The sequence below is a fragment of the Drosophila takahashii genome, chromosome X (assembly GCF_030179915.1).
Source record: "Drosophila takahashii strain IR98-3 E-12201 chromosome X, DtakHiC1v2, whole genome shotgun sequence".
NCBI lineage: Eukaryota > Metazoa > Arthropoda > Insecta > Diptera > Drosophilidae > Drosophila > Drosophila takahashii.
The window spans coordinates 15,877,203-15,902,756 of record NC_091683.1 but is presented as its reverse complement, the minus strand read 5'-3'; the positions used below and the strand labels follow the sequence as shown (position 1 = coordinate 15,902,756).

The 25,554-nt window shown below is 39.4% G+C and overlaps 2 protein-coding genes across 3 annotated transcripts; one reads left to right on the top strand and one right to left on the bottom strand.

Annotated features, from left to right (window-relative positions):
* Nucleotides 1-834: 834 nt before the first annotated feature.
* Nucleotides 835-25,425, bottom strand: LOC138913755 (uncharacterized). The gene is made up of 4 exons (XM_070218160.1): nt 25,078-25,425; nt 11,984-12,160; nt 958-1,051; nt 835-873 (listed from the first exon to the last, which is right to left on the bottom strand). The coding sequence occupies exons 1-4, from the start codon at nt 25,104-25,106 to the stop codon at nt 850-852; spliced, it is 324 nt and encodes a 107-aa protein (XP_070074261.1). The 5' UTR covers nt 25,107-25,425; the 3' UTR covers nt 835-849.
* Nucleotides 9,364-17,531, top strand: LOC108056779 (uncharacterized). Of its 2 annotated transcripts, none has more exons than XM_070218159.1 (4): nt 9,364-9,521; nt 10,271-11,313; nt 11,372-11,574; nt 17,301-17,531. In XM_070218159.1, the coding sequence occupies exons 2-3, from the start codon at nt 10,426-10,428 to the stop codon at nt 11,507-11,509; spliced, it is 1,026 nt and encodes a 341-aa protein (XP_070074260.1). In that variant the 5' UTR covers nt 9,364-9,521; nt 10,271-10,425; the 3' UTR covers nt 11,510-11,574; nt 17,301-17,531. The 2 variants fall into 2 exon arrangements, with proteins under 2 accessions (XP_070074260.1, XP_016996245.2); XM_017140756.3 differs by having other exon boundaries at nt 9,373-9,521; nt 10,282-11,313.
* Nucleotides 25,426-25,554: the final 129 nt, after the last annotated feature.

Here is a 25,554-nt window from a genome sequence, read left to right as displayed (position 1 = left end):
TGCCGTTGTCAGGGCATTGGCACAGTTTCTACACTCACACACACACGCACACATGCTCGTACTCTCACACACACACAACGACAACGACAGCCGTGCACATTTGCTGTTTTCCTTTTTTTCGCTTTTTTTTGTTATTTGTTTTTGCTGTTTTGCTTTAGTTCGCTTTGCTTCTATTTCGCCTGTGGATTTTTCTCGTTTTTGCTGCTCTTGCACTTTATCGATAACCAGCTGGGCAATCGGTGACGGGGATTAGCGCGATAACAGGACTTGCGAACAGGTGTAGACTGTACTTGAAGGTATATCCCTAAAATGATGTGTTTTTCTGTATTCCAAGAGTTTTTTTATATCTTACTATTTTGAGCATTCAGTCCTTAAAATATAAAGCATTGATCGTGTAATAAAATACCTATGAAAACTACGTATACGTAATATGTATATTTTTGAAGAAAAAAAATTACGTATACGCAATGAAGATTTTTTTTATTTTTTTTTTGTTTTTCAAAATGGTCTAAAGACCAATTTAAATTTAAATTGCATTTCCAATTATATTTAACATTAAAAGGCCCAAGGATAACATATCTATTGAGCTCTCAATTACTTTGTAATTTGTCTAACAACAAGCCCATGTCCTTCGCTCCAATTACTGCCTTGTAGCATATGTCTATGATTTAGTTCATCGATTTGCTGTTACCAAACGCTTATTCACTCAAAAACTGACAGAAATACCTAGTAATTGAGTCCGCCAGGCAGCTAAATTGATCTATTTATAACCTTAACTGTTAATCCTCTGATTGATTCCAAGACATTTAACCTAAAAAGCGGTATTCTTCATTTCGGAATAATGAATATTTAAAGCCACCGCAAAGTCCTCGGCTACGGGATAATTGAAATGGCCGGAAGGAGCGAGAATGAAGAGGATTTCTGCTGATTGTGGCTAAAAACAATCCTGACACTTACCACATTTACCAAGGCGGCGGAGGATGCAACAAATGCTGACGACAACAGCGAAGAGGAGGCGACCAAGTCTGGCGTTTCACTCAAATTAAAATGGCTGCAACAAAGAGATAGAGATTAATTACATAATGAAGTTGGTGGAATGTGAGAGGAGATAAGTGGAAGGCCCCGCAAGAGTTTTCAATCAGTTTTCTGGCATTCTGGTTATTTCATTTAAATTAAGGTGATTTTTATGAAAAATATAATACTAAATAATGCATGATATATTTGTTTATTTATATTAAAAGGTAAGAAAAGATCTACTCAAAAGATCTTTTGCGTTCACTGAGCTAATTATCATTATTATTAAAAATAAATCAAAATTTATGATTTCATTATGAAAAAATATTCAATTTTTTTCTGCTGTTCGAAAAAGCCATAAAAAAATCGGGGATAATTGGAAGTCATTTACATGGCTTCTGGCTTACAGATGTCCTGCCAAAAAAATTTGGCCAAAAACTCGCAGCCTTGGCAGCAGCTTTCCCGCTCCTTTTGTGCGATCCAGGAAAAGCTGCCCCCCTAAATTCACCCCCTCCCCCTGGCGAACCCCATCCTCGAAATCAATGTCTCTGTCTGTCTGTTCGCCAAAAGAAGAAGCTTTTGAGGGTCGCGGTGAGGGACAAAGTTTAGCACTAGCACTAGTTCGCCATTAGCCAGAAGAGAACTCGCTCTCTCTCTCTCTCTCTCTCTCTCTCTCGCTCTCTCGGAAAAGCTCGCTCGTTGCAAAAAGCGAATAAAATACATCTGTGCGATTTTCAACCTCAAGTGAACCAAAACGGTGCGGAATGAGAATAAAAGGAGGGGGGAAAATGAGGGGGCTGAATGAGCTGAACTCGGCTGAACCGCACTGAACCTGCCCCACGGAGCTGGGCCATTGGGATAGGTCCAAGTCCTCTATGCCCTGTGCGTGTGTGTGTTTGCCAACGGGCCAATGTGTGTGTGACTGCTCGACTGGGAGGGCTAAAAATAGTTAAATGCAGTGGCTCGGTCTGTCGGTCACTTGCCAAGCACCCAAAACACCCAGCCACCCAACACCCCTTGTCCTTCCTTAGCGAAAAAAAAGCATAGATGGAAAACTGTCCTCAGATTTTTTGAAATCTTCGTTAGGATCGTAAAGATACATGTCTATATTTCACTTATAATCCATATTTATTTTATACAAAAAATATTCAAAGTTTCTACCAAAATAAGATTTGGGAATAGTATTAGAATGATGTTATGAACACAATTTGTGTACCTTCAAAGATCACTAAAAATCCCATGCTTAGGTAACATTTCCTAATAACATAACTTCCGATTTTACGAAAGCAATTGGTATGCTATCATTTTTGATATTCTAATTTAAAAATATAAGTTACATAATATATATTATCTAAATAATGTATTCAAAAATTAATATATTTGACGATCGATTAAAACGGAATTTAATTTAGGATTTAATAGCATTTTCTGACAGTGCACCCCTTGCTTTCTTTCACTTTTGTTTTACATTTTATTGCCTTGCTGGCAATTCTTTTTTTTTTTTTGTTTTGTATTTCAGATAGAACTGTAACGCCCACCGCCCCCTGCGCCCACCAACCCCCCTTCCGCCACATTCAGCATTTTTGTTTTCATGCAAAAAGGTTGAAGACCTTTCACCTACTTTTTGTGTGTGCTGCTTCTTCTTCTTTGGCTCCGCGTTTGTTGTTGCTATTTTTTGTTTCGTTTTTGATTTGGTTCTGTTTTTTTTTGCTTTTTGCGCGTGTGTGTGTTTGTTTTTTTTTTGTTTTTGTTCTTTTGGGGCAAGAGAAAAGTTTGCATTTTAAATATTTCAACGAGCGAGATGGAGCGATGCAGCGGCAGAAGAACTGTAAATGCCTAGCGGAAGAAGCGGGCGAGGGAGAGGGAGATAGAGCTCTCATGTTACGTATACGTATGTGTGAATCATTTGAGTCATTCTTCAAGTGTGTGTGTGTGTTCGAGTGTACTTCTCATATATATTTAGAACACTTTTTTGCAGTTTATTCGATTTCTGCCGCTGCACAGTGGTCGGGCTTGTATGGAGCCGCGGCCATAAATACTTCTAGATGTGCTATCGCCATGAAACTTTTACCAAAAATCTAGATAAATATTATAAATTTATGTTACAAAAATTGGCCAGATCGTACCACTATATCCTATATCTTCCATAGGAACGATTTTCTCATTTATATGAGAGGGAAATCAAAAATTAAATTTTTGTAATAATAACAAGTTGGTTTGTTTACCGTACGATATTTACAAACTTAGAACTGCAATATAAAAATGTGGGAGTGATTACTGAACTCCACCAGCACCAAAAAAAATTATAAAAAAACAAAACAAACAATAATAAGATTTAATATCATTTTAAAATTTTTTGATCGAGTAGCGAAATAGTTGACTCTAAATGAGTTGACTTTTGGTTATAACTAAGTTTTTTTGTCCATTAATAAAAGGATCAGAACTTAAAAGCAATATGTTAAATAAATCTATATTTGCAGTCGAATTATTAAATATCCTTAATTTTTGATTCAGCGGCTCCTTTAAAAAGCTTTCCAATCAAAAACCAACCAAAAAGCTACAAAAGAAACAGGAAAAACAAGCTACAACAACAGCACACACATAACAAAAAAGATCTTCCTCCTAAAAAAAGGTTCTAAAATAAATGAGGTTAGGTTGCATTTTTTAATGCCACAAGTGCAGCGGCACCTTTCTGCAGCTGGACAAAACATTTTTATAATCTTTAAATATTAATAAAAAACAGGATATAAACATCATTGTAGGAAAACTGGGGAAAACCACTTAAAACTTTACCTAAAACATTGGAACGCATAACATTTACGAACTAAATAGGACGCACACTTTACCACGTATTTACGCAAAACACAGCACAAGTTATTAATTCATGTATCTGTATAAACAAAGTATATACTGTTATGAACAATGTCCATTATATTTGAATGGGGTTAAACCGTGCTTTATAATTTTTTAGAATTTTTTAAAATCACTTCGTGGCACTGCACTGTTGACAAATTGAAAATAAGTAAGCACGTTCTCGCACTTTGCATCCCAGTGTTGGAAAGTCCCGTTAGAAATTCAAAAAAAAAACTTTTGTATTATAAAGCTTGTACAATTAGCTGATCGTAGAACCGGTTTTCGCTGGAATATCTCAAAATCAATTTTTTGATTTTTGGCCTATGGCAGCGACCACTGTGCGCTGCCCGTCTTTGTTGTTTTTCTTCTTGTTGCCTTTTTGCAGTTTGCACTTGTGAAGAAGAGGAAGAGGAAGAAAAAAGAGAGTGCAACAACAAAAGGAGCGGCAAATATAAACAGAGAGAAGCGAAGAAGATCACCAACTAATTAACTAATATTTTACCTTGATTTTATAACATTTTTTAAAAGTATCATATAACAATATCATATTTGAAATTGAAAAAAAAAATATATCAAACAATTAACCAAGCTTCGTTTCAATTCAGTTTTGTGATTTCGAACAAGATATATTGAGATAATTCCAAGTGATCATATCTTTTAAATATTTTTATAAGGGACTAGGGTCATTATACAAACTAAAACTCAACCAAAACCCAAGTTATATCCAAACTATCTATAAGGATTTTTATAATTGCATTTTAATTGCAGTGTCCTAGAATTTTGGTGGGCAACTCCCTTTTTCACAAGGGATAAATTGCCTTTGGAGGTCCCTGCTAGTCTAGACTCAACCGCTCTCTCTGTTTTCCCCTCTCGCCCCTTTCTCTTTTTCCCCGCGCTTTGCATGTCCCGCTGCTTTCTTCTTTTGTTATTTATTTACTACTTTTTTTTTTGGCAATGCCAATCGCAAAAAATTTATTTAGGTCAATTATAAATATTAAACGCAATTAGCAATGAAATTTTCAATTTCATTATCACCGACGTCGGCGTCGCTGCCGACGTTGTCACGAAAGAAAAAGAAAAATATAAAAAACCCGAATAAAATTCGTTGACAATGTCGACTGATAAGAAGAGTAGTATGAGAAGTGGTATATTGGTTGGGGTTTCATTTGACCCGATGTCTTCGTCATCAGAGCGCTGTTTTCGCAATGTCAAGACTGTGGTGACCTTATTTTTCGACAAAAAAGTACATATACAATGGAATATTGCTCATTTTTAGAGCGATTGATCTATAAATATTACCAGCTGGATTAATACATGTTTCTAATTTGAGATAGAGTAAAGAACAAAATGAAATTAAATGTTTTTAAGGTCTAAATGCAACAGTTTTTAACCTTGTAGTTTTTTATAAGAAACAGGAAACATAATTATAGAAGAAATTCTCCCTCGTGAAGTTGACCAAATAGATGGCAAAACCGCAGCGGAAATTTAAATTTCCCGGGTAAATAGAAGACCATCTTTCAGTTTGCTTATTCGATTCCGTGCAATTGTGTTATTCGAAAAGTCCTTGACAAATGCCAAACGATGACCAGCCCCACGAAGCCCCTAGAAAACACCCACAATTACCCCCACTCCTCCGCACCCAAAAAAAAAAAAAAAAACTGCAATGAACCCCAACCCCAACCTACACCCCCTCGGATTCTCGCGCTCTTTCAACACGTTCGCCGATGTTTGTCTTTGACTCGAAATGACCTTAAACTGGGTTAAAGCTCGCCAAAGTTACCTCAAGAGGGGCGGAGGGGGGAGGATGGGGAGGGGGGGGGGCTGTTCGGGCTGTAAATTGAACTTTCTGTGCAACAGAGCATAGCCAGCAGGGATAGAAAGAGAGGGCAGCACATATCATAGAGAGAGAGCGGAAGAGAGAGAAGCCGTTTGTTTGCCCAAATGCAACTCATGAATCATTCACACGCAACTATGAATATGCAAAAGTGAACCGCTTTGAATGCACAATGAATATGAATAGGTGCACACCTAAACAGAATGGAAGTGCAGTCAAAATTGTGCTTTTGAAAAATGTCACAATGTTTTATTTAATTTGTAATGTCAACTAAACAATTAAATAAATTATAATAAATAATACAACAAAATTGTACACTATGTTTTAAATTAAATATTTATACAAGAGAACCCCTATTGTGTGTGATATATATATTTAAGCTGCAGAAAATAATTGAATGCTTAATAAAAATTAAAACAAGAAAGGAAGCTAGCTTCGGCCAGCCGAAGCTTATATACCCTTGCAGATCATTCCTATTAATTAACAAATCGCAAAAATGTTCAATTTTCTAATATTTCTCATTAATTTTCCGATCGTTCCTATGGCAGCTATATGATATAGTCGTCCGATTTTGATTAAATTAAAATTGAAATTCGGAAATATTTAAAAAGAGTCATATCCTAGAGTAGAAGATAATACAATAAAAACCAAAGAAGCTAGAATTTATTTCCTATTACTTTTCCATTAATTTTCCGATCGTTCCTATGGCAGCTATATGATATAGTAGTCCGATTTTTTAAATAATTAATTCGAAATTCAAATATATTTAAAAAATAACATCCCCAAAAGTAGAAGGTGATATTTCAAAAAACACCAAAGCTAGAATTTTTTAAAGTTTTTTTTTTCCGATTGTTCCTATGGGAGCTATAAGATATAGTTGTCCGATCCGGTCGGCTCCGACATATATACTACCTGCAATAGAAAGAAGACTTTTGGGAAAGTTTCATCCCGATAGCTCAAAAACTGAGAGACTAGTTTGCGTAGAAACAGACAGACGGACAGACGGACAGACGGACAGACGGACAGACGGACAGACGGACGGACAGACGGACAGACGGACAGACGGACAGACGGACAGACGGACATGGCTAGATCGACTCGTCTTGTGATGCTGATCAAGAATATATATACTTTATGTGGTCGGAAACGTCTCCTTCACTGCGTTGCAAACTTCTGACTGAAATCATAATACCCTCTGCAAGGGTATAAAAATTAAATATAAAAGGGAAACCTTTTTCTACGTCAAGTGCTATTTTTGTAGCCTGTAGAAACCCTTGAAAAGGTCGAAGGCCCCCATCAAAATGTAACTTTTGAACAAAACCACTAACCAATAGTTTTTATTTATTTACATTCGCATAAATACAGTTAGCAGCTGGCAGCTCTTCTAATTACCTTGCATGTAATTCATTTTCTATTTGCCAAGAGAAAGTAAAAACAAAAAAAAACACTTACTCATGCTCATCACTCAGACACACACACACACACACGCGAGTCAATACATTTTATTGCCCATCAAAAAATCAAAAAAAAAAGTTTAGCGCTTCGTTTTCTATTGTTGTTTCAACCCTCTCTCTCTATTAACCCACACCCCCTCCCCTTTCTCTTTTTCACCAATTTTTTTTTTGATGTAGGCGTTAAGTCAGCGGCGCAGTGGAAAATAGAGAATCGAGAGATGACTTTTAAGCTGAGCTTGAGTGGCAAATAAGCATAAATAGAAGAGATACTCGGAGCAGAACGTTTGAGAGAGCGAACAAAAGGTGAATGACTTTAGGTAAAAAAAAAAAAGTTGCGCAGTCAGCTCGTTTTCCATCTCTTTTTATCCCCCCCTTTTAGCTCCCCTTCTGATTTTCCCCCCTTTTCCAACTATTTCGATAACGAAAATGCAAGGCACTAGTTCGTTTTGGTTCGCTTTTTTATAGTTTTCATGCACAGTGCGCACTGCTTACGTTGAACGAGAAAAATTATTAGTTTCAAATTGTGAAAAACTAAATAACCTAATATTTATTTGAAAATATAAACGAAAAAATTCCTTTTATAAGGAAAAGAATGTTGAAGTCGAACCCTAACATTTGTCCCCGAGATGTAGGCTACGTTTCTAGAATAAACTGAATGTTGCCTATTTATAGGGACAAAAGAAATATTAAGTGGATTTGAGCTTGAGCCTATCCTACAAAATTGTACAGTTCTCATACTCTTTTAGAAACTAGCCAAATCTACATCATTCTACACAATATATTCATATATTCACTTCATATCAATTTTAACATAACAAAATGGTACGATTTCATATCAATATGGTACAAAATCATTTGTTCGGAAATATCATTTTGATATGAACAGAGAACAGACCAATATTGATATGAAAAAATACCCGATGGATGACTATTTTTGGTCTTTTTTTTCTCCGCGTATAAAATTGAAATAAATTAATATTAAAAAAATATAAATGATTAAAAACCACTGTATGCAGAGACCACTGTACTTTGGGGCTGCCCGAAATACAGTGAAACTTTGAGCATGCAGAACCAGGAGAGCGAGCTTTTGGCCGCTCTCCAGCTTTTGGCGCTCGCAGTCGAGAGCAGAGAGAGAGCAGCGGAGAGGCAACTTCGGCAAACGGCAATGACAGTGTAGCTGTGCCTCGTACTTTACATTCTGCCGCTGCCTTAGTAGGTCAACAAAATTCCGGACAATGGCCTTTCGCTTTCGTCGGCGACTGCGACGCCGGCAGCGCTGCAGCTGGCGGAGCTTCGAAATGTAAATAGAAGCTAAGGCAAAGGCAAACGCAAGCCGATGGCGCCCACCCAACTACACCACCCCCTTTCCGCCCAACCACCCCACACTATCCCCCCAACCCCCTTTTCAATATGGCGACGGCGACGCGACGATGAACATGAAGATATTTCAGTCGCCGCCGTCGTTGCATTTGTTTTTGTTTTTCTTTCTGTTTCTGTTGCTTTTGCTGTTGTTGTTTTCGATGGCGTAATAGGCGCATGCAGATGTATTAATGGGCATATACATAGTCGAAATTCCCCAACTGGAACTTTCCCAAGTCCAAGTAACTTGAGACACCAAACATAATAAATATTAAATGATATATTTTAAGCATTAGTGCTCAAGAACGACTGTCTGTTATAAAACAATTTGAAGCAACAAATTAACAATGGCAATATTTTCATATTTATTATAATTTTTTTATTACGCATTAATTAATATTAAGTAATGCACCAAGAAATGATCACTCAATAAATAATGATTCTCTCTCGGCTGAAAATATACCTCGAAATGGCAATATTACTTTACCAATATTTTCGAATAATCCTTCAAAAAATAATTTATTCGACTTTAAGTGATATTTTGAGCGAACCACCCTTAGTTAAATACCATTATCCCTCCCTGTTAATAGATTTCAAAATATCTTTCATGAATTATAGATTTTTATTGCAGTCTTTTAATTTTAATTTTAGTTTTAAATTTGTAACCTTGTGACTCTATGAAATATCACATAGAAATAACAATTCATCGGTTGAATATTCAAAAACCACAGTTGTTACCCTATCTGATGTTACCAAATCAAGACGTAGTCCAGTACTAAATTAAGTAGGCTATTTTTAAGTATTTTTTAACTACCAAATTAGGGTCAGGCTAAAAAAACTTTCTTAGTCATGACTTTTGAGTCTCTACTTCATTTGGGATCGAAAACCAAAGGCGTTTAGACATCTCTCCTCGGGGAAAATAAAATCAAAAATCGAAAAAGTTGAAAAAGTTAAAAAGTGAACCAAATAAGGAAAATAATTCGAATCGCAGAGCGGAAAACCATCAGGTATGTGTGTGTTCCTACATACGTACGTATGTATGTAGGTGTATGTAGGTTAAAGGCCAGCGTTCGTTGCACTCGCAGACTGAAGGACAGCAGCCCCTGGTGGGTGGTGCAGTGGGCGGTTCCGCCGGGTTTGGGGTGGCCTTACATAAAAGTTCAGTGGGAACAGGAAGCGAGAAGGGGAAGGGGAGCAGAACGATGTGAAGTGACGTCGCCACCCCAGCGAAGTCACGGACTTTGGAGTGTGCTTCAAGGGGCGGCGACAGGGAGCAGAGGCACCACCCACTGCACCCACTGCACCCATTGCAACACCCCCTCGGCGTCTCGCCTCCTGGCATTGCATATTTATGAGGCTACACAGAAAATCGCGTTCGCAAAGAAAATGTGATTTAGGGTTGCTGACTTGATGGCAACCCTGAAAAAACTAAAAACTTAAATATAAATATTAAACAGAACAGGTTTATTTAACCTTTAAAACAATTATTTAAATTAATTTTAAGAATTTAAAACTATTTTCCACTTAAATCTTTTAGCAAATAGCCCATTTGACAATTGAGAAAAAGTAAATCAGGGTTGCTCAAAAAAGTGCAAATAATTTTCACAGACTTGGTGGCAATACCTTAGCTGTCATTTTAATTCTCGGCAAGCCGGTAATTTTTCTCTTCTTAAAATTTTTCGAATGCAATCAAAGTAAATAAATTTTAAAGAATCTCCAAAAACTGCATTTCTAAAGTAAGACTCTTAATTTTCAGCTAAAAACCAGACCAAATTTCACCAGAATTTTCGGCCCGGTGCATTGAATTGCAATTTCCCCGTGTGAAACGAAGGTTGTTGGCACAGATACGCCAGGAGATTTTTTTCTAGCTTACTTCTTCCTACGGTTTCGGTGCTCAAGGAGGACACAATCATGTCGGTGCGCGTGGATGCAGCTTGCCAGGGCGTTACAAATGTGGACAACGAGGACTTCGGAGGAGCCGCCGGCGATGTGGCCAGGCGTGCGCTGGAGCAGGAGGAATGGCTGGGCAGGGTGGAGCAGTCGCCGGATCAGCTGCCCCGTCGCTCCAGCTCCGAGCGTCGCCTGCGCAGCCCGAGCACCGCAAATGTGAAGAAGAGGCGTGGTACTGGTCCTTCGAGCCGGATTCGTCGCTTGAACCACACTGCCCTGCCCTCCATGACGCAGTTCTTCCGCCAGGTGGCGGTGACTGACACGTTGTCCGCCAGCAAGAATATGCTGCTCCTTTACTTGTGCCTCGTCCTGATGCCCAGCATGATGGAGCTGGGGCCACGCATCGATTTCCCCGATTACTGGGAGCAGACGGCTATATTCTGCTTCCTCAAGCGCCGTCGCCTTCAGCTGACCTTGACGGGCAACCTCATACGCGTTCTGATTCGCTCCCTGATCGTAGCGATTATACCGCTCATCGGAATGAGGAACATGGAGCACCCCAACCTGCTGCAGCTGCGTATGCCCCAATTCGAGGGTCCGGACCTCGAGATGCCCGTCAGCCTGAACATCTACGCCTTCACCCTGCTGCCCTACGTGCTGCGCCTGAAGGCGGGCTTCTGCCTCTACGTGGCCGACACCTGGGTGGCCTACAGCGACCAGGTGCTGACCATAGCCGACACCTTCAACACCTGGCGCATGCTCGTCTATCTCAACCAGGTGATGCAGCTGGTCTACTCGTTTGAGATGATGATCCTCTTCGTCCAGGGATTCTTGGGCCTGGTTCATGCCTATCGCGTCTACAAGGCGCTCGCCGGTTTTAACAGCTTCCATGTGCCGGCCTTCGATGCGGTGGGTTGAGTTTTATCTTATGGTTGATTTTTATATAAAATCTATTTTTATCCCCCAGCTGACCTTAAAGGATACTTTCTGGTTTAGACCCTCTAGGCACACCATCGCTGCGTACAAGGCTTCCAGGGAGCGTTCCCTGGAATACTTCTACAATCCGCTGGAGGATCAGGAGGAGCAGGAGGATCAGAGCAACTAAGATCTTGAGAACCAGGCCCCAAGATACAGTTTCGCCAGCTGACCAAAAACACTTAACCAATTCGGGTGAGTCGTAATATTAATTTTTGTATCTTGAAAGCCAAGCATCCTAAAGCTAAACTACACAAAGAGAATTTTTCATGAACGGTGCACTTAAATTGAGATTTTTCTACTCAAAATAAAACCAAGTACTCACTTTCAGTACCAATTTTTTAAATAAAATACCTTGGAATTGAGTATTTTTAGAGATTTTTTTCTCAAAGAACGGGTTCAAATAAGAGAGAAACAAAAATAGACTTCTTTTTTCAAAATTTGTCCACAAAATCAGTATTTCCTCAAATTGAGAATACAAATACTTAATTTGAGAACGTCAGTCTTCTTGAAAAATGTTCTCTGTGTAAACACTCAACTTGAACTTTATTTGTGGCAAATGATTTGAATCGGGGCAAAAAGCTTTCATATATAAAACACTCACCTTCCGTTAGTACTGCTCTTTGAATTACTAGTCTTCAAACGGTCCTTAGTTCGAACCGTGGGTTTTATGCTCGATCTATATAGTCTATCTATAATCGATGGTTTAATAAAGTTTATATCAAAGCTGTCAATTTTCTCATTGACAGGTTGACTTTGCAAAAGCACAAAATGTTGGTGGCTGCAACGAGAGAGAGAGAGAGACAAGTTTTTGATTATTTAATTTGTAATTTTAAATATTTTATTTATAATATTTAGGATTTCTCTGGTTGCTGTCTCGACTTTGCCTGCAGCCAATACCCCAACCCACAGCGCCCTCTGTGTGTGACGAGCACTGCACAGATGGCGCCAGCTAATAGTTTAGTTTCTGCGCTAGATGGCGCCTTTGCTTTGTTTTGATGCCTCTCTTTCGAGATTCTAAAGTCTCTTTAAAATCTCTTAGTTTGCTTTGCTCTCTCTACTAAGAGAGAACTCTCTTAGGCGTTTCTCTTCGCTTGGAGCATTTTGTTGTTGCGTTGTTTGTGTGTCAATCGGTTTCATTAACCCCAAACGATATACGTCTGTGTGTGCAGATATACATACATACATGTGTGTGCAGCGGCAGCGCTGCGGCAGCGAAAGGTCAACAAAGTACGTTTCATGGACACACATGCATTTGCGGCCTCCTCTTTTTTACTACTTTTCCGTTTCGATGCATTTGTTGTGATTTGTTTTTTATTTTTATTTTTATGCCCCTTTAATGGCTTTGAATATTAAATATTTTCTTAAATTTAGGGTATGCCTAAACTGATATTTTTCCAAAGAATATTAGTATTTAAATATGCACTAAAAAAATGGCAACTTTAATTTAAGCTTACAGAAAAATATCCCTCAATTTCTGATTTTAGTATTATTTTTTATTTTATATTTTGGTTATTTTATAGTTGGAATTTTGCTTCTGTTTACTTTTCCCTAGACTAGGTATGTCCCTCATTGTTATTGTTACAACGCCCACTTTTACAATCTCAGCACCTGCTTTCTCCTCCTCGCCACAAACTCGGGTCATTGCTTGGAATTCTATCCCTCCGTCATTATTTCTTAGTACAGTGCACTCCTGATATATTCAACTATAATATGTAACTATATACCTATATATAAATAGAAAAAAAGTCCTAATATGTTGCACTCCTGATAATATGTAACTATATAACTTTATAATAATAGAAAAAAAAAGTCCTAATATGTTGAGATAATTTCCAATTTAATGTTGACTTAATTTGCCTATTAGAGATTTTTATGGGTTCACCATATCGAACATGTTGCAAGTTGCAACTGCAAAAATGCGGAAGAATATGTAACGCAATGCAGAGGGGCCAGGCATCACCAGTGAAAACGAAGAAAAGGAAAAATAAATAGAAAAAAGAAGCAGAGTCGGTTGCAAAACGAAAACATTATGGATTGCAAAGTCTGGTGATCGCAGACAGCTAGAAAAATATTAGAAAAGTAGAAAAGGGGGGTCATCATAAACTTGTAGAACCTCTTGATCTTTTATAACCAAAATATTAATTGTTCTATGAGGAAGTTACATCTTTGGATATATCAAGAAAAATTTAAAAAGTGATCCTTAAATCTAATTTAGGTGTAGATACAGTGACGCAAGTCTAAACTATAAAAGTCCCCATTACCAGGAATAACTACATCGATTTCTAACCTACAATAGTTGGACGATTAAGCCATTAATTGGATAACAATAAGTGGTTGTAATACCCAAAGGACCTTTAATGTGACTGGGTTTTTCCCCATTGCGAAACCTGTTTCCAGGCTAGCCAATCCAATCGAACCCCATCCCCCCGAGGCAAGTGCAACAACAGTTGGCCGAGGGCAGGTTCATCCTGTGGGATGTATTCCTCCCTCCTGCTACAAAAAAAAAAGAAATAAAATAAGTCCCCTCCCTGAAAACTAGACGGAGAGCACACAGGCAAAGCACTAAAGGCAAAGGCAAAGGCAGCCGGGCGCATGCAAATAAAAATAGATTTTTCTCGGTATATAGGATAACGACCACCAACGACCCCAAAGTTGGAACGCCAACGTTCTCGGGCAACGACCGGCAAAAAACAAACGCAAACGCATCCAAAGTTTGCCTACCCCCAGAAGCAGAAGCAGCTGAAGTTGGCTCCCCATCGCTGTCCCTGTCCCACTCGCTCCGTGCTTCCCTATAGCCCTCTCGCTCGCGCTCTCGCTCTCGCTGCTTCTGCTTCTCGCTAGGGTGGACCACTTGCCACTTGAGCGTGGTCCTTTAGACAATATCAGTTTAAATACATATTTATAAAAATATCTATAAAAAGAACATTTCTACCTATTTTATAAATATCATCTTTTATTTATTTTAGTTTACATTTTGTAAGCTCACCTTAGTTCTGAATCATGGAGCCTAAATTAGTAGCAAGGACCACCCTAATGCTCACCTTCCCTTCTTTCCTTCCGTGTGTTTGTCAAAGAGCGAGAGAGTTCTCTCTTTGGGTCCTACACTCGCACACGCACACACACACTCGCTCACAGGCACGTAATACTTCGTAGGGGTTGCTGACCTCTTCTCAGGGTCGCCGAAGGTTGTTGAACTCGCCAGAGCGCGCAGTCTGTCTCGCTCGCTCCCGTTCGTGACCGGCCCTTGTCTGTTGACGAGGGTCGCCGTGCTCCCTATATCGCTCCCCCTCCCCTCCCCTCCCCTCCCCTCCCCTCTCTCTCCCCTCTCCTCCCCCTTTCTCGCTCCTTTTTGCGGCCTGAAATGTGTGCTGGTCGTTGGCCTTTCCTTCCTCGTTCTCGTTCTCGTTTCGCCCCCTCTCTGTCGCTCCTTCGTGACGTAATGTGGCAACAGGGCATTCCCGACTGCCGCTCTTCTTCCTCTTCCTTTGGCACCTAACCCCCACCCCCTAAAGAGCACCATGCTCCTCCATTGTTGCCGCTGCTTTTTGTATTCCCATTTATTCAGCGAGTTTTTTTTTTATTATTTTTTTTTTTTTATTTAGGGGAAGCGAAATGTAGGGCTGATGCCGCCGATGCACTCTGTGTGTGTGTGTTGGTGCATAGTTCAACATTGTCTGAGGTTAGGGTTGAATGCTCGACGGATCGCCGGGCACTACCGCTTTGCTCCGCTCTTTTCTGGTCCCGAGCCAATGCAAACTAACTATTAGGGAACCCAGCGCCGGCGTTAATTGCAATCTGCAGTTTGCGACACGTTCTAAAGTGCAGTTATCGAGTTATCCGCGTTTATTGCCGTTTATCACCACATATATTTTATGACCAAAAGATATTTCTTACTTTGAAAAAGCTGATATAAGATGATTAGAGTCGTAAATGCATCGAGCATAATTATTTTTAACAGTTTCTATTTTATAGATTCCTTTTGATTAGAAATTTAGGGAATATACCTTTAGTTTACTAATTTAAAAGTAATGATAACATTTAATTCAATTTTAGGGGGCTATAAAACTGGGATCTAAAGCATTTCAATTAATATTGTTTTTCCACATGTTATACAAGTAATTTCTATTTAAATAGTGTATATAATGAATTTACGAATTAATGTTGGTGGATTCCTGTGCATTCAATACGATTCCCAAATGTTTTGGAAATGTTATGTGCTTGAATTGAGAATCGAGAATCGATAATCGGTCAATTTGGTTGTGGGTGCGTAATCTTTCGATTTCGACACTAGGCAACAGTGGTAACTTTCGGTATCTGATTCTTCTAGGCCTTTAATACTCCTTTCCCATGCCCACACCCCCACCCCCACTTCGCTCCACCCCTTCTCTTTTTCAGCTCCTTCCTGCCATTTTCTTCACTTTTTGCTGTCGCCTGGTTTATCAGTCGGATGATTGGCGCGTGGTTAGCTTTTATCGGTCATTCGCCTCCTCCGCCGAGTGTGAAAGAGGGAAGGGGAGAGAATGGCGGAATGGGGGAGAGGGAGGAAGATAGCCGAGTGGGGGAGTGGGAGTGGGAGAATCTAGGAGAGTGCGTAGTGGTCAGCAATGCGTCACAATCAATCACACGCAGAGCAAGAGCGGTGGAGAGAAAGATGGAGAGAGAGAGGGAGATGGAGAGGGAGAGAAAGCAGGGAGAATAAGAAGGAAAAAGCCATGACCGTGAAGTTTAACGCCCTCCGGGCAATGTTAACGTCGACGTCGCAGCTGGCAGCTCTGCCCACAGTCCACAATTCACCACAATCCACATTTCACAATCTGCAAGATACGTTCCATGTCCAACTGGAGTTCCACACTCGCGGAAAATGCAAACCAAACTAGTTAATGGCTCCCACCGCTTTTCGGAATTTCACTTTTTTGAAATTTAATTATTTTTCAAATTTCCATAAATTTTAATTTAATTTAATTTATTTATTTAATATCCCAGCGCTACAAGTGCACACTTATAATTATTGCTCTAGTCACATTGAGTTGCTATTTTTATTTTTTATGTAGAATCGATTGCAAAATTAATTTCATAACTTTATAAGCCTTTTGCCTTAGCCTTTTCCATCAAACTACTAAACGAAGTTTCCTTAGTTTGTGTTTTTAAAGAGATTTCTGAAGGTATGTGAATAGTTTAAAGCAAAGCAAAGATTTGGTAGTACCGAAATAACTTTATTTTTAGATTTTTTAAAACATTTAAAACATGTAAATAGAACTGACTAACCTGGTTCCTTATTTTTGATACTTTTTTCCATATTTCTCTCCTCTTCCACCACCCCTTTCGCCTACGCCTTTGTCTTTGACGCCGGCAGAGGTAGCGACTGCGACTGCGGCAGCGGCTTTGTCGTTTTTGTGGTTTGACATTGAACTCGAAATTGATGCGCACCGCTGAGCAAATGCGTTGGGCCACCCCTCCCCCTCCCCTCCCCCTTCTCTTTTGGCCAACCACCCACTCGGTAGCTAGCCCTGTCTCGCTCTAGCCAGCTCCATCTTATTAGCCATTTCGCTTTGCCACCTTTTTTCCGTTTTATTTGGCTTTCGGTATGGAGGGCAAGTTCAGTGAACTTTCGCATAGAAAGCGCGCAGCAGAAATCTCTTTTTTTTTTGGGTTTTGGTTTTTGGGCTTTGACTTTCGAGCTTGCCGAAATCTAGGTGTTTGCATGTGTGTGTGTGTGTGTGTGGGCCTGCGAGATAGTGTGGGAATGAAGTGGTGTGAGTGTGCTAGCAATTAGCAAGTGGAAAAAGGCATTGGTAAAAAATAAAGTTTTATTTGTCATAAGTTAAGGCTTAAAAAAAAACCAAGAAATTTATAAAAAATATTCCCTCTATCATTCAAATTTACTTAATTCGTATATTTTACATTTTATATCTTTTCAGCACATAGTCGATGACTTTAAAACAAATTAATCATAATGGGTAATGGAACCAATATATAACTACCACTACTGGAGGCTGGCAAAAATGTAGTCTTTGTGGAAGAATCGATCTAGTCAAAATCATTTCCCCAAAAACCAGAAGATGGAAATGATTTTGTATATGTTTTTTTGGATGAATTGTGTCTTATTTATATTTTCTACATGCCATTTAAATAAAATAATGACCCATCCACCTGGCCACTTTTTTCATTGCCAAAAACATCAATCAGAGTCTTTTAATTATATAGTTACGATCATGGGATTTCGTTTTTGGGCAGGAAATATACTTGGTGAGAAATTCGCTGAAAATGGCCGAAAAGATAAGGCCATAAGCAGCGAACTAACGGAATTATTTTTTTTCTCTTTAGTTCTTCTATATGCTCCATATACATGCGTATTCAAAGAACCGAATTAAGTTCATAAGTGACTAAAGAAAATACCAACAGCAACAACAACAATGGCAAAGCTCAAGAGCGGCAACAACAACAAAGCAGCGACGACCAATTTTATGAAAGTCACAGTCAAGGTCAACATGCGTGCAAAGAGGGAGCGAGACGGCAAGATAGCTGGCTGAAAGAAAGAAAGAAAGAACCGCGGATCTTTGTTGTTAATGTGTATGGTACATTGGGGTGGACCTGGGTGGTAGGTCCCCTTCTCTCAAGGGGTCATTTCAAAAAATATTCCAATATCACTCATACGCAATGTTGAAAGAGATGCAGCCCACGAGGCGTATGAGTAATTTTGTTTATTTTCAAATGATAATTCGAGGAACAAAAATACAATAATGTAGAAGACAAGGCTAAAAGATTTCAAAGAAAACTCCTAGCGACAGGTGTGGAAAATAATAATTAAAAAATAGAGAATTTGGTCCACCCCATTAGAACATATTTTTCGCACTGCTTTCTATCTATGATAAGCGCACAAAGAGTATCTCATTCGCACGAATATGCAAAGCACAAAGCCCAAAAGGAAAGTGTGTGTGTGCGAGTGTGTGGGTGCAGCAGGCGACGATCAACAAGGAAGTGCACGAAAATCGAAGTAGCCAAACGAAAGGCAACAGCAACAACAACAAAGAGGGCAACAATCGCAGGTTAAAAGCGGAGCCAAAAGCAGGCAGGCAAACAAACGAAATCAAATCAAAAGTAATAAAAAACAAAAAAAAAATGACTCACTTGATCCCCACGGCACACACTAACACCGGCGCAAACGCGCGCTCACACAGATACAAAATGGCTAGGTCGGTCGTTCAACCTGAAATCGCGAGAGAGCGAGAAAGAGAGAGTAAGAGAGAATTATTTTGTTGTTTGGGTTTTTTTCTTCGGTTTTTTCTTTTCAACCGGCCGGTTTCGCTCTCTCGCTCTTTATTTCATAACGCTTCTGGTTTCAGCTTTCGTTGTTGTTGTTGCTCTTGTTGTTGTTGTTTAGGGTTTAATGACATTGCCGGTTCTTCTTCTTCTTCTCGGTCGTTGTTGTTTTTATTCTTTGCTTACATTTTTATTTTTATTCGTATTCGCTGTTGCTGTTGTTGTTGTTACTTGCGGCTTGTTTATTTATTCTTTTGCAAGGCAAATACAACTACTACAACTACAAAAACAGCAACACTCCACTTTGCCGACTGTACAGTGAATACAAATGTAGAAATAACAGGCAGCTCCCAATGAGCTCCACATAGTCCACAGTGCCCGTCCAGGCGAACAAACAAACATGGACATACAGCTGCGGTCAAAAATATAGTAGTTATTTGATTATAATCTTATTGAGGTTTTATAACTTTCTTTAATATTTTTTAGTCATTCGAACACGCAATTGACGCCTTTGTGGGGTGTGCAGCAAAAACAGCAACAAATGCTGCAACTTTCTGCTGTGCTGTATTTTTACTTTTTACTTTGCTTCCTCTGCCGACGTCCGCGCAGCTGTGAGGTTTGTAATGTCTTTTGCTTTTGGCTTTGATTTTTTGCTTTTTGCGTTTGGCGTTTTGCGTTTTGCTTTTGCATTTGCTTCTGCTTTTGTTTTAGCGCGCTCACAAATGTGTGTTAGTTGGCGGTCATTCACACTGAACGTGCCCTTTTTGTTGTTGTTTTCCTTTTGGTTCGTTGTGCGCGCTTTCCGTGTGTATCTGTGTGTGTGCGTGAGAGTATCTGTGTGTGTGCAACTTCAACTTAAACTTGACGTTTAACATTTTTCAATTCTTTTTTTTCATATCTCTCTTTTTTCCAAATCTTTTTCGTATACCTCGTTCTTTTTTGGACTCTCCACTGAACTTGTGCGTTGGAGGGAGAGGCAAGATTTTCCCTCTTTCTCTTTATTCGAACGAAGTGCAATTTGCATTTGAGCTGGAATTGACGTCATTATTGAACGGATTACGCAATTCCGCAAAAACCGACTAATTTAACCATATCTCGTCGAGTGAAAGAGACAGCTAGCGGCGGGGCGAAAGCACAGAAACACACAAGAAGAGGGCGGAATGGAATGGAATGGTAATGGTAATGGGAGTAGTGTAAAAGTAAAAGGTCATTGAACGAACATTGTACCTATTTCTGCTATTTACACACACACACACACATCTCCTTTCCCACATAGATGGGCCTGCTTGTGGGTGTTGGTGAGTGGGCGAATTGTTATTGCTATTCGCCAGTTACAAACAAAAAAAAAACATACATAGAGTCTACAAATTAAAAGAGAAACCCGAACTTCCGATAAAAGTCGGAGGCACATTTCCAAATCCTTCAAAAGGCCAGGTTTTATAAGTATCATTGGATAGTACTTGCTAAACTATCTGCTTTATGATGAAATATGACCATTGTAAAAACCCCTAATGATATAATAGTAAGACCATTTTCCTTATATTAAGTATTTTCCTTACATAAGTATCATTTGATAGTACTTGCTAAACTAACTGCTTTATGATGACATATCATTATTCTTTAACATTAATACATATTTGTAAAAATCCCTAATAACATAATATTGATAACATTTTCCCTATAATAACAATATTTTTTTCAAATTTTAATTTAATTTTTTAAAAAATATTTACCTTTTCAAAGAGTCAACACCACAACCACATAACAGCCAATAAACCTCTTCGCTGGGAAAGGGCAAACTGAGTAATGGCTTTTCGTATTCCGCACTCGAACAAGTCAACAACCGGGCGGAGAAATTGGAGAAATGAAATGGAAGTGAAATGGCCGAGTGAAATGGCCCAAAAGCTAAAAAATCAGAGATTGGATTGCACGAATCTCGATCTCGGCAGATATCACGCATTCTCCGGCGTAACTCATTAGTCAGGACTTATCTGACAGATCGTCATAAGCGTGAGATCTTCGGGTCGCCAGTCCAAAGACCGCAACGTGATCATTCCGCTTCTTCTTCTTCTGCTTCTTCTGTTGGCCAAAGAAAGCGGCCGAAATTGCAAAAGTCGCTGAAAACGGCGAAACGAGGCGGGGAAATGTGCCAACCCAGCTTAAAGTACACACACACAACATGCCAATCCAACAAAAGGTTTCCAATTGTGACCCCGAACAAGATGATTCACCGGGGTATTTGGAAAGTGCAATCCACGCGGAAGTCAATTTTTGAATTCCAAAGAACATACGCTCAAGGCGTTTCGTAACTTTCGAATGACGCCCGATTTTAATATGATCAATAAATAACTTGTGTTAATGGTTCACTTTCCTGGAAATGAGTGTATAACTTGTAAACTTGGAAGTTTTAGAACATGAAACGCTGGAAACGAAACGGAAATATCCAAAAAATGTAAATCTTACGTAGGTCAAGATTACTGGAATGGGAAGTTATAATTCCCAAGCTTTTTTTCCAACCTATGCGGGAAGCTGATGAATAAGAAGGCAATCAATCCAAAGGCACATAATTAGTAATCATGACTAAGGGATAGAAAAGCGCGTGACAATGAGGGAGAAAGGAGAAGAGAGTGCGAGAGAGAGGGGTGCTAGCGATAGGGAGACAATAAGAACTTTATCGAGGCACTGACCCTTGGGTGATTTATACATTACGTATGTACGCATGGGTAGTACCGACTTCACTTTGCTCCCCTATTCCACTCACTTCTTTACCCCCTTATGCATAATATTGTCACAGCTATCAAATGGCAAGAAGAAAAAGTACAACGGCAAACTGGAGATAAGGGAAATTCCTCCTCATTCCTTTCAACTTAACCCAAGATTCGATTGGGATCAAGCAATCCCCATTGGGGAACGCGGAATGGAACGGGGCGTTGAGAGCGGAACGAAACGAAATGAAAAGGAACTGATAAGCGTGTTTACGTAAGGAGTTCTCAGGTGGGTAATGCACCTTATGCCAAGGGAAATATTGTATACGCGCTAAATAAACTTCAAGTTCATTGGCATTGATTAAAATGCAAGGCGAAAGAAATGGAAACCAAACGAATCGAGTCGAATCGAATCGAAACAAAGTGAAATGAAACAAAAGCGATAACCACAATAAGTTGCCACGCACAAAAGTTTTACAAAAGGAAAAGTTAGATCAAGATCCCCTTGCAAATTGTTCTATAGTTACTGTGGAGCCTTATAAAGAGAATTATTTAAAGACAATCATATTAGTCATCATCATCAAGCGGGAGTTTCAGAAGATTCATAGGGGTATTTAGAGGTATTTATGGTAGTCAAAAATTTAATAGACTTGAATACCGAATAGTTTTCAATAATATTTTCTTTTCCTTTTTTGGTTAGTGGCAATTTCCGTTACCATAAACTCCTTTATTTCAACTTCACAGAGCCAGGAAACAAGTTATGGGCTTTCGAAAATGTTCCAACGAAGGTTGTTTTCGACATTTGACAGCTGGCAGGATTCTGAATTCAGGATGCAGGATTGGCTGCATGGGCATTTCCCTATATTTTCCCTTAATTGGCCACCCAACGTGCGTGTGTGTGTGTGCGCTTCGCTTTGCCTCCCAATCTTGCCACCCTCTCTAACCGTCTCTTTCCCGCACGTGTGAGCCATGTAAAACGGGGGTTACATGACATTGAAACCGATTTTGAAGGTTTCAACGCTTTGTGTCTCTGGACAGGGTAAGTTCTACTGCTTCGCCAGAAATACCTACGAGAAGAAAAACATCGGAACGAAAAAAAACAAAAAAAAAAAAAAACCAACGAAAAACAGACACAAAACCAGAATAAAGCGTTGCCCCTTTTTTACGGGCTCTTCCTTGTTTCTTTGCTGTAATGGCGAAATATACACAAAATTTTGGAATCTCTCTGACGCCCTTGTCACTACATTTTTGGTCATTGGCCTCGCACGAACACACACACAGATACGAACGCCAGTGGCGTCCGCTGGGGATCTCCTGGGGGAGGAAATACCGAAATCTAATTTCTTTTTATTCCGAAAAGAGTAAGAAATTGTAGCCATAACTATTCCCAATATACTGGGCAATTAATCTAATTATTCTCAAGCCTTGTTCTATTGGCAAACCCCCCTTTGGAATATGGAGCCCCCTTGAGAAACGCCCGCCTACGCCCCTGTTACCCATACGTTTGTGTGTATGTGTATACCGATGTAGAGCCATTTGGGACTTGGTAACAAGCGGCAGTCGTAATGCGAAGAAGCAGGGAGCAAAAACAAAACAATGCCAATGCCCAGACCCTAACCGCCAACCCCCCCTCCCTCCGCCCTTCTCTCCTTTCTGGATCCAACCCCCCCCCCCCTCGCGCGCCCTGTGCAGAGTCCCCAAGTTCCAGGCGTTGTTATCGTGCGTTCGCCAACCCACCCGCTACTCACACACATACATACATCGGCAATCAGGAAGAAGAAACCAGCCAATAAAGTTGTGGTGGCGATAGCGCCGCACTTCGCATGCCCTTCTCTATAATCAACTGTTCTATAAATCATCATTTTGAAAATAAAAAAATATAGTAAACTATTTCTTATAAATGGACCTATGAAAACAAATTAAATCTTAAGTATGTATCTTTACCTATCCTACATTAATATCCCTTATTATAGAAAAGTACCTACATACTTATTCGTAGGTATTCAAACTATTTTTAAACCAAAAACAGATATTCTACGTTAAAAAAATATAGTATCTGATTTATCATTACTTTGTATTATGTACTTATTAAATTTAATAAAATAGGTGACATTAAAGAAAATAGCTGTAATACCCGCATTCGCATATCGGATCTTAAAAGAAAGTAAAGAAATCAATGGAGAAATGACCACAAAAAAGGGCATCTGGGAAGTCGTTGATATAATTAGATTTTTAGTGGCATCAAAATCGTAGTCATCGACATTCAGCATCAACGATTGTTTATCAATGTGTAAATAAGCAGCGTTTCGTATTCGTGTTCGTATTTCGTATCTGTGTGTGCGTTCCCAAAAATTTCAATAGCAAAGGTCGATGAACTCGACAGCCAGAGAGTGGGCAAGAGAGAGAGAGAGAGAGCGAGAGTAAGAGCGCACATTTTAAGTTTTTTTTTTTCAACTTTTCTTCTGTTCCGCATTTCTCTGAAAATTTCTCTCTACTCTCTTTCCGTCTCTCTTTGCTGTTGAATTTGCGCGCGCTTCCTCGTTGCGTTTCATTCATAAACAGAGAGCGGCGAACTCGAACTCGAACTTTGTGTGTTTTTTTTTCGAGTTATCTCGGCCAGGCCAACGAACCGGGCTCTGACATGTGCTTCTGCCCCTCCCCCTCCCCCTGCACCTTGCCACCCCCTCCGTGAACTTTAAGGCGCGGTGACTAAGCGCGCCCTCTTAAACTGCTGAACTTAGGCCCAGTCTATGGGGCTGAAGAACCACCACCCCCAATTCCCACCCACCGCTAACCGCCGGCAATTATAATGTCATCATTCGGATTATTGGTCAGTAATTAAAGTGTTTCGCGATTTGGTGAAATGCCTGGGTTATGGTATTTATGTTATTAGGTATTTATGGGCTATGCATCTGAATTCCCTTGGTTGGGATAATTAAAGGAGCTTCTCTTAACAGAATAGCATAATTTCCAGAGATTAATAAGATATCTGGATATTTGAAAAAAAATGTTAAGGATCATAGAAGTTTTGAACCCTTCATAGTTCTATTAAACAAACTAATATGTGCTATTGTACCTATCATTTTATAACTCCATATTTTAGAGAACTCAAAGCCAGGGACCGTAAATAACAGTTATTTGTGATTTTTATTTTAAAAGGCCTACTGAGATTTGTACAAGTTTTAATCAACAATTTAACTGGTTTTTATGCACTTTATAAACATGAACAAATAACAATTAATTTGCTTTCCAGATTTGTTGAAATGCATATACTTTGTGGACAAGAGTAAAAAGAACGTTATTTTTGACGTTTAAAACCAAATATCACAGTAGTCTTTTTAAAATAAAAATCACAAATAACTGTTATTTACGGTCCCTGCTCAAAGCATATTCTTTAGTATACAAATTCTAGAAAGATAATACGTTAAAAATGGTTGAGAGCCTAGAAAGATATGGAATCTTAAGGTCCCCATCTTTATGCAGGATAATATAAGTTATTTTCTCGCCAAGATCAATAAGACGTTGGACCTTAAGATTCCTAATTTAATATAACTAATAAGGTAATAAAACTAAGGGTTCTCCAAAGATCCCTCTTTTATATGATGGGATGTTCTGCGAATGATATCCTAAAATATAACTTTTTCCCCTCAAGTTTTTTCTTAGTATCTGGGGGATCTTCAAGGACTCCCTTTGTTTTTTTATAGTAGGGTGTCCTGCTAGGGGTACTCACTTCAATTGGTCCCGTTGCAGCGGTGGCATCTTTGTGGCATTCGGCTGGCGCTTCTTTAATGGCCAGCGTTTGCGAATACCGTTGATCCTGGAGCCGAAAGCGATACGGATATCGATAGTGGTGGTGATGGAACTGGGGCGATATCCATGCTCTGCCAGCAAGCGATTCTCCGATTGGCGTTAGAAGTTGATTAGCGGTTGGTTTTAATCACTATTTTTTAGAGCTTTCTTTTTTTTCAATTATTTTGTAGCACACTTCACAGCAAGACACAGGCTCTGCTTCTTCTTCTTTGTATTTTTTGGGGGTTTGGTTTCGGGTTTGACAAACTTTTAATTACCACTGTGGTTGGTAATGTGTTCACTTTAGTGTTTTTTCATGCGTTTTGTTTTGAGGTTGTGGAACTCAAGATTTCGGGATTAGCAGCTGTTGATTTTTGCTCGGGGCTTTTTAGTTATATTTGCATTATTTTTGGGGCGG